We start from the raw sequence: 9,897 nt of genomic DNA, 5'->3' as shown, positions 1-9,897 counted from the left end.
TGGAAAAAAATTAAAAAGGGGTGGGGGGGTTTACTCCAGGGCCTGCGGAGATAAAAGAGTGGGAAGGGGGTTTACTCCAGGGCCTGCGGAGAGATGAAAAGGGTGTGAAGGGGGTTTACTCCAGGGCCTGCGGAGAGATGAAAAGGGTGTGAAGGGGGTTTACGATAGGGTGTGGTTAGGGACAGAAGGGTGTGGTTAGGGACAGAAGGGTGTGGTTAGGGACAGAAGGGTGGGGAGGGGGGTGAGTTTACGATAGGATTCGGGATATTGGGACAAAAGGATGGGGGGGGGGGAAGGGGGGGGTCTGACGACCGGATCTATAGAGACAGGGACAAAGGGTTGGGGCTATCAAAAGGAGTTTACGACCCGATCGGACTGCGCGACCAGGCCACAAGATGGCACCGGCGCCGAGAGAGAGATCTGTTTTTGCTTAGGTCAGAGGTTATGCAGTCTTTAACAAAAGACTGACCAATCCCCTACCGACTTGCGCGAGAGAGAGAGAGAGAGAGAGAGAGAGAGAGAGAGAGAGAGAGAGAGAGAGAGAGAGAGAGAAGAGAGAGAGAGAGAAGAGAGAGAGAGGGAGAGAGAGGGGGAGAGAGAGAGGGAGAGAGAGGGGGAGAGAGAGAGAGAGAGAGAGAGGGGGAGAGAGAGAGGGGGAGAGAGAGAGAGAGAGGATGTAACACTTAAGTCGAGGCCCCCTGTTGCTCTTGAGCAATGGCGTTTGTTTCAGAAAGGGCTCCGACTACAAAGACTGTGGAGGTACGAACAAAGGAAACGCACGTTTCCAAGACGCGTTGTCCCTTTAAATCGTACACCACGTGGTACATCCAAAATGCTGCAGAAACAAACTAGTTTTGGATCTCTATAAGAAGTATGAGATTCCAGCAAGTTTGTCCCCACGGCGGGTTGGCGAGGGACTTGATAGCAGATGGGTTGTACTGCGTAAGTGCTACCTCTACGGCTGCGTTTTATACTAACCAAAATTGCACATTAGATGTTACATGAACCGGGCTGTGAGGAATCAATTAGATTTGAACTCCTTGGCTAACGCCGGCCAAGCCTCCGTCTGGTTCAATATGCAACTAAGCTAGATTAACGTTAAAAACCTGACCTTTCCTCGCCCCGCCGTAAGAGTTCGGAAGTTTATGGCCGGTAATAAATATACCTTATGGTGGCCCGGCTGAACTCGAAGCTTATCACCAAATAAATAACACTTAACCACAGGTAATACGTCTCCCACGTTGGTACAAACATTTAGATCTAATCAGGATTGGATACAGTCTATCTACAAACCCATATAAAACACACTCCGAGCCCTTTACTTCGTGAGCTCGTTATTCAATTTCAATCTGTTAGCGTATCCTAGGCCGTTCGTCTAACCGGCTGTATGAATTTAAACCAGTCCGAGATTACACGTCCCCGCAACCAGTCGAAGGCAGTACAAGCTATTCACCTAATGTTACTAATCTAACTATACAGAGTTTAGTCATTGACAACAGGTTCTGTTTACCTTTCTTGTGGCGCCTGTAAGTAGCTTGTACTGCTCCCGACGGCCCCGCGGTCGCAAGTCTCGGTCCGGAACTTTCCAATCACGTCGGGGTCACCAAATTGCAATGTTTTTCTTGGAAAGAGGGGTCGAATCCAAAGGAATAGCTTTAACGAGACTTTATTTGTATAAAGTATTTTCGGTATGGTAAACTGATGCTCTGAAGTAAAGAGAGATTGGAGATGTGCCTTAGCACGTGCGAGAGTGTTCTCCTAGCTGATCCTAACCACAAACCCACGTATGGTAATCGCTGCCGGGAGAGTTCTAAAGGTTTTGTGGCCAGGTGGTCTTCTTTATGGACTCAGCGAGGACCGGAAGACTCGGAGAGAAACCGGTGTGACGTAATCCTCGGTTTTCCTCGCCTGGTCTGTGATGCTGCCCTCTGTGGCTAAGTGTAGTATTTACGGCTTATATATTTGGTCCTACCCCCTATTGGTTAAGTGAGGGAAATACAGCTTGTGTTCCTAAAATACGTAACAGAGCAGTTGCTACTGCAAGCACATCTACGGTTCTTAAGTTTTTATTCCCTTTCCCTGTTTTTTGAGCAGTTAACTGCTGCTGCATACTTTCAGCTAGAGGAACCAACTATCAAAACGTCCAGCCCTTTAAGGACATAGCCATCTCTTGACATTTTTACAAATCTTTCAACTTTTTAAACTATTACGCTTTTTCTGCTTCTTTTTTTTTTACAAACTAAGTCTGACGGCGGAGCCATATCGGCGTTTTCAGTTGCTCTGATTAATTTATGCTGAGGTTAGAGCACAGAGGACGTGTAGGCAGTTTTGCCAGATTGGGTGTTTTTTCCCACCGAATTAGACTACTTTTTACGATGTTCAGGCAGCGGTGACGCTAGGGTTGTTGATAGCGCTGACGTTAGCCCTGACATTAGCAGTGACGTTAGCGTTTTGGCAAGCACACTCGCAGTTCGTTAGGATGAAACACATTCTAGTAAGTGTGGTTGCTACAGCAAGTTTAATGTAGCAATTAGACTGAATAATTTTTACGCATTGGCTTCAATCGCTAAACGAGACAGTTCTTAGAGCAACCGATGGAGGCTATGTTTACGTTTTAACTAGTAATAGTTCAGGTCACTTGAGAAAGTTGTGGTGGAAGGATATTTAAAGGAAGTATTGCACTTAAGACTTTATTGACTGCCTTTTATAAATGAAGAAAAGTATGCAGCAATAGTGGTTTCGAAAAAATATAAATGAACGCACTTTAAGCAAACTTATTAAAAGACGACACAGCTTTACCATTGCATGTCGAGAAGCCAAAATACTAGAACAAGGTAACAAACCAATTGGTTGAACCGAGGATACATTTTAAGAACAATAAACAAGGACTTCAACTCTCGACTCTCAACTTTCAGGGTAACCCGAGGCCCAATTAAATGCTTACTGACCGTTAAGCAGTCAGTTTGTCTTATGACTTCAAAATCACAGATACACATCATGAAGACCAATTCTATGAATACCCTCAATATTTAAAAACAAAACATGCAAACAACACTAAAAACGAGGGAGACGTTTGTCCATTGTGGAGAGAGCTCTCCGTAGCTTTGTGTTCAGGGAAAGAAAATGTGTTGCGGTTGCTGGCTGTAGGGTGCGTCTTGGCACAGCCGCTGGTTGTAGGCCGCCTCCATGTGCTGTGACCACTGGTTGTATTGTGCGGCCTTGTGCAGGCCTTGGCTGTAGGGCGCGTCTTGGCGCCACCTGGTGCGCCATTTTCTCATGATGTACGGAGAGCGGGCCCCGGGGGGCTGGTTCTGCTCCGACGGGTAAGGCTGGAATTTGGGAGCCGGGGCCGTTGCAGGAGCTTTGGAAATAAAACAGGGCAGAACACGGACACTATACACGCTGGAACCACTGAAACGGGTTCTCTGAATTCGGAGAGGATACTTTCATGCGACTAGTAGACATCCCCAGAAAAAGAGAATAATAATAAACCAACCTAAAAACACGCGGACAGGTCACTAGCGCTAATCATTAATTGAGCGACACAGTAAAGCTGAACATATCGATCAACCCCTGCTAAAAGACTTCCTTAATTAGGACTATTTAAATTGCATTTAGAATTAGATTAATTATCTAATCCGAAATTATTAAACCCCCAGTTTGACTGGACATCCCAGACCACGCTATAGATCAGACATGGGCATCATGCAGCCCGCGGGCCGGCCCGCATAGTGCTTCAAACCGGCCCCCGCAATGCGCTCGTAATTTGGAGGAAAAACACGCAGCCTTTATCCGTGATCCTGCTATTGAAAACAATACAACCGATGTTGCACTCCTGGACACCAGCCGACCCCCGGGTGCTGAGCTCCTGCCGGCCTCCAGCGTCAGAGTTTAGCTCTGGCAGGGGTCCGGGAGCCAATAAACAACAATCCCTTTCTCCTCCATGTCGCTGTTCAGTCTGGACTTCAGATTGATGTTGAAGTACCAGAGACGTCGGAGAATCCGAGGCGGTCATTACAATTCATAATATCATCCGGAGGGGCACACAGCTTTTGGCGTGATATTACATAGATATCTATATATTATTTAGATGTAGAGCTCTAGGAATCCCGCTGGAGCGCCTAGAGTGTTAGTGCCACCATTGAATGTTGTACGTCCTGGCACTTGCACATTGCACTTGTTGAAGGTACTTAATTGTGTAGCATCTACAGTAGCTGCTATCATTGCTTTATACGGGGAATGGGTTAGCCTAGCGATTGCAATACTTGCACTTGGTTCTATGAACATCTTTACTGTACCGACAGCGATATATTGTTTCACTTCTTATGACAAATGTACTTATTGTAACAAATGCACTTATTGTAAGTCGCTTTGGATAAAAGCGTCTGCTAAATGCCCTAAATGTAAATGTAAATGTGTTAGAATATTTCATAGAACATGGCCAAAAGCTGTGTGCGCCTCCGGATGACATTATCAATCCTAAACGGCCGCGTCAGTTTCTCTGACGTCTCTGGTACTTCCACAACAAGTAGAGACTGGCCGTGGTTGAGAATAAATTGGCAGAACAGAAACATGGCGGTCACAAGGGGAAGCCTCTCTCAAACCAATGCGACCACGCATAACAGAATCGCTTGAAATTCCAGCGACTGTGGACACAACTTACGAACACACACTGCGGCCGACTACATAGCTTTACCCAATCAAAATTAAGAGCAGAACATTAAAAATGAACAAAAAGAGCGTTTCTGTAAATATTTGTAACATAATGATACTTAATTGAAACAAAATGTATCTCACACAATTTTGTATGGCATGACCGTAATATGGGCTATTTTTTCATTCCTTGAATTTCAAGTTAATGCCGGGCACTTCTGATACGGTGGGCCAGCTGTCAATCATAGTGGAACTGGCCCACTTTGGCCTTTAAGTGGCTACGCGCCTGCCTCAAAGTAACCAATTCAAAACGGCCGGTCGGCATAAACAATTTGTCAAAATGATGCAGCAAAAAAAGAAAAGTTGACTTTCATGTTGCGCTTTTATGTCTTTTAAGCTAACATAAGTGTGATGAAGTTCAGCTGCACTTAAATAGGCATGCATTTTCATTCAGTGATGAAGGTCTCCCTCTGGTAGCCTCAATTAAATTTATGATTCCAAGCCAGATTGCCTTAAGTCTGTATGTTAATGTAACCTGCTCATTAACCCCTGCAAACTCACTGTAGTAAGCCTGGCGTGTACAGGCCGGCTGGAGGGCCTCTCTGATTGGCTGCCTGTCCTTAAGGCCACTGCAGTCCTGCTGGAACCTGACGTTGGGGACATCCTTCCACAAGTCTCGGCCAATGTTGTCATGCCAACTGAAATTAACCTGGCACAGCACTGGAATGCACCATGATAGGGGGGGATAAGAGAAATTACAGGAACACAACCTAGGCCAAGAAGGAAAGCTAGTTCTAAAGGAAGTTGGAACCAAACAGTAGGGGGCCCACTAAATATGCACACTAAATATTAACGGCCGTACGCTACTGTTTACTTAGTCAATGAAGCATCTTTTGCTTCTTGCAAACCTTTACGAGGAGCAGGAGGAGAGGGGGGCCCGCGGGGGGTGGCCGGGCGTGGCCGAGCCAGGCCGCAGCGCCTGCTTCCCCCGAAGGCTGTGGAGGAAAGGCCACACGGTGAAGAGCTGAAACACAACGCATGTTCAATCCCCATCAAAACGGCGCACGCCCCGGCGGGCCTCGTACCGACAGCTGGGGTGGTCTGCAGGAGGGCCGGGGGCAGCTGCACACCCCAGGCGTCGGCGGCGTGCCTCAGGATCAGGCTGGTCATACAGCGGTGGGCCAGGGCGTTCCAGTGGACGCCGTCCTTTGTGCGCTGCTGCAGCGAGAGACGGAAGTGGAAGTGCAGGTCCAGCACGTCGGCGCCGTAGGCGTCGGCCAGCATGCCACCAAGGAAGTTGGCCTCCATCACGTCGAAGCGCAGCGCGCCCGCCCGGGACGCCACCTGAAGGGGGGCAAACCTCTCTTTTTGGTGATCAGAGTTGGCATAACTGTCACTGCACTGCCACCGTTAATTCAGATCTTCTTTTTTAAACACACTTCACATTTGTAAAAAAAAAAACACAGCAATGTGATATGTATACGCTCAACCATTGGATGCTTGTAGAAATAAGAAAAACGGGGGAGGGGCTACCTCTATAGGCAAACTGTCAGAAGCGGTAGTTCTCTACAAGCAGACATGGATCACGGACTGCAAGATAGTGCTCCCAGATGGAGATTAAACCTAAACTATAGCAAGAACTGTGCAACATTTCAACAATTCCCATGTCTATATTGAAAACATTAATTCCTTTCCTGAACATAAAGCAATAGAGGAATCGTTTCATGCAGCCTATCTACACCCTTACTTCAACTAATGTCTTGTTTATCCAAACATGTGATCTGAACGTGACATCGCAGTAAGAGGGCACAACTTCGGTGACGTAGCCCTCTATTCTTGAATCGTCCGAATTCCTTGTCTGCAGTATACTTTCTACGAGATCGACAACTTCTAGATCTTCTTCTGTAAACTTGTCAATTATCATGGAGGCTGCAGCTAATACTTTCTTTGCCATTTATTTGTTTACAGTTTAAAACAAACGTTTAGAACGTTCTCTAAAAATCATTTAAATTTTATGTTTAAAGTCAATGCGCTCGCTGTGAACGTTCGCAGATTCTGAACGCACCTCTGGTGTCAGGAAGCCCCCCAGGACCCTCCGGCCCAGGGGCATGGTGAGGTTCCAAACCACCAGCGTCTCCCGGGGCACCGCCTCCTTCAACTGCCCCAGGAAGAGGTGGAGGTCCTCAGTGTAGTCCTTCTTCCACGCTGCCTTGTACCTGGGGGGGGCACACATTCCATCACCTTTGGGGCCCCTAGACTGTGCATGTTTGCAGTTGTTCATGTATCACTTGGCAAATTAATTGGATTCTTAAGTTCCAGATTGTCAAACCCATTCATAGATTCACAAACATCTTCTGCAACACAGACTCTTCTACTTACAAGCTTCACCAATTCTGAGTACGATACGAGTCGTTTTTACTTGTTTTGAGTCTGAACTATTTGGATTATGCTGGCAGTACTTTAGGGGTTATCTGCTGACCTGGTGATGTCCCAGATGCAGGAGTTGACCAGCACCACGGCGGGGGCGTCGGCCCGGAGATCCTCCAGCACGCTGCTCATGTAGCGCGAGAACACCCGTGTCACGAAGTAGAAGCGGACGCGGTGGTGTGGCGAGCGGAACTCCCGCACCTCCCGGTAGTTTGTGCCGTTGTGCATTTGGTCGCGGCAGCCGCCCTCCACCAGGGAGTCCGACTCAAAGGTGAGCTCGCCCTGAGATGATTCAGAACTAATGACCTCTGTTCACTCAACAGGACGTCTGGAGTTTAGAAAATAGCCTGAGAAATGGTTGTGGATGTAGAAAGCTCTTTGTGATGCGATATCTACCGTTTGAAGCAACACTAATAAACTAGCCTAGTATTTCTAAATGGATATATTAAATGCTCTTAGTCCCTGAAGTCGTCCTGTAAATCCTGACATTAAGTAAGTTTTAAAAGATGCTTAGAGCCCATCTCTGTGGAGGACAGTAAAGCTACAAAAACATTGCATTGTTACCAAACTTCAAAAGGAAGAGAAAAGGAGAATATCAAATTCAGCTGGAAGGCTTGAGATGCTTCAGATGCTCAAGTTTAAGTAATCAAAGAAATGAGAACAGGATTAACAAATGAAAATCAGAAATCAGTGTACCAAGAACTAGAGAGGAATTAGAACCAAAAGTTTAAAAAAAACAACGTAAAGAGTCATGGCTCGAGTAGCAAAACAGATCGAAGGACGCAAACTACAGTGATAAAAGGCCCGGTTGGGTAGAAACGGGGGGCAGCAGCAGACCGGGCATGCTCACCTTGCTCCGGAGCTGGCTGTGGGACAGGTAGCCGTCCCTCTGCAGCAGCAGCACCAGGTCCTTGTACGCCGACCGCTGGACTGGGGATAAAAATCAAACCAAAACGAGCCATTAACCCATCGACCCCTGAAGCGCCATGCCTGCTATGGGGATATGTGGCGCTGCAACTTGGAACCAGTGAGTTGCAGCGCCACATGTCCACAGAGCAGCCATGACGCTTCACTGAATCACCCAGCTGATGACTTCTGTGTTTACTGGACACTTTCGTGAACTTTTGGACGTGCACTCGTGTTGTTTTGACTCCAAGATAAACGGTGGCCTCATTATAAATCAACGGTCACCTGGACTCCGCGATAGACCATGATGAGATATGATGCACCAGTCGGTCGGTGTGAAAACAAACCCGAGCAAACTGGCGCTCTGGTTTGAAACTCGTGCAGAAAGAAGAAGAGCACCAGACTGATCCACTCACTGGAGTCCCCGATCACCACCACGCTCCTGTTGTGCAGCAGCTGGGCCGCGGTCTGATGGCCGAGGGACGCCATGGTCTCATTACGCTGATTGGAAAACTAAATGTCAGCATCAATGAATGGTAAAACTATTTTCGCATTTTACTGTTACTGTGGTCATTTAATTCTGAAATTATCTTTAGCAGACGCTTTACTCCTACCTTACCATGGTGTCGTGTTGGCTAGTAGAGTTCTGAGGTTGATTGATGAGCAGATTGATCCACCAATCAGCAGAGGGCCGGCCCCCGAGCACGTGAGCACAATTATTTCTTTGAGTTGCTATGTTAAGAAGTTTTTATTTAAAACATATTATTCAAAAAATAAATGTGTCTTGGGCAGCAATCAACCGAAAATAAAATATCTGAATTAATATTTCGTTTTTCTCATGTGGCCAGTGAAACCAAACACACTTCCTGTCCCTTCAAGGTAAAATAAATAATATTAATAATGTTCTTTGACCACAAAAAAACATCCATAGGCCCAGGGTGGCCTCCGAGGTGGGGTGTGGCCTCCTCGGTGGGGTGTGGCCTCCTAGGTGGAAGGTGGCCTCCTAGGTGGGGTGTGGCCTCCTAGGTGGAAGGTGGCCTCCTCGGTGGAGCAGGCAGCCTCCTAGATTGGGCTCTCGAGGAGGCAGAACGGGTAGAGATGGAGCTCTCCGCCCGACCAAGCCAGCAGCAGTCCACTGCCTCTCGACCAAACGTCCGGCCGGCGGACTGCCTCTAACCCGTCTTTCCACACACACACACACACACACACACACACACACACACACACACACACACACACACACACACACACACACACACACACACAATCAGAACAGCTTAGCCATTCTATATTTGATCTCAAATGTATTCAAACTTTATCCCTTGAATTGTTTAACTCTTCGCCTTATTGGTTCCCAACCATTTCATATTTTTCAAATGATGTGCATGTTTACATTATTCACTCCATTTAGACCTTTGAATTCTGTTAAAATCCCTTCACTTGATTTAAGCCATTCAACATTTCTTCACGTCTTAAATTATGTGACTTTACCAAAACATATTTTCAACCTCACTTTGCACTGCAGCACTCAACGCATTTTCTGAAGGAAAAGCATTTTCTAGTTGGATCTATTCACCTATTTCTATCCCTTTAGCCTATCTACATGTCATACTCTCTCTCTGGGGAGTTAAAGGAAGGCCTCCCCTCCCCTTCTTCATGCCAGTGTTGTTTACCTGAGCCCCGGGTGGTGACCACGTCCACCTGCAGAGGGTTAGCAGTACCAAAGACACAGGTATGAAACCTAGAGGACGGCTGAGAACACACGATAACAACATTCATGATCTAGTGCTGTCCTTCCATATTATTGATGAGCATAGAAATATACATTTATATACCTCATTTAAACTTTTCATTTGACAATTTGCCTTGATGTTTACATTTAAATAATGCAGTCAGCCGACTTCATCAAGC

At 46.7% G+C, this 9,897-nt stretch overlaps 1 protein-coding gene across 1 annotated transcript; it reads right to left on the bottom strand.

Annotated features, from left to right (window-relative positions):
• Nucleotides 1-3,110: 3,110 nt before the first annotated feature.
• LOC307092149 (PC-esterase domain-containing protein 1A-like) lies at nt 3,111-8,475 on the bottom strand (the record flags this gene model as incomplete). The annotated part of the gene is made up of 7 exons (XM_079759050.1): nt 3,111-3,361; nt 5,562-5,648; nt 5,739-5,997; nt 6,719-6,869; nt 7,133-7,362; nt 7,931-8,010; nt 8,403-8,475. The coding sequence occupies 7 exons, from the start codon at nt 8,473-8,475 to the stop codon at nt 3,111-3,113; spliced, it is 1,131 nt and encodes a 376-aa protein (XP_079615176.1).
• Nucleotides 8,476-9,897: the final 1,422 nt, after the last annotated feature.

Source organism: Pollachius pollachius, assembly GCF_949987615.1.
Source record: "Pollachius pollachius genome assembly, chromosome: 2".
Lineage (NCBI taxonomy): Eukaryota > Metazoa > Chordata > Actinopteri > Gadiformes > Gadidae > Pollachius > Pollachius pollachius.
The sequence above is the reverse complement of the archived record's forward strand: the minus strand, read 5'-3'. Positions and strand labels throughout refer to the sequence as shown.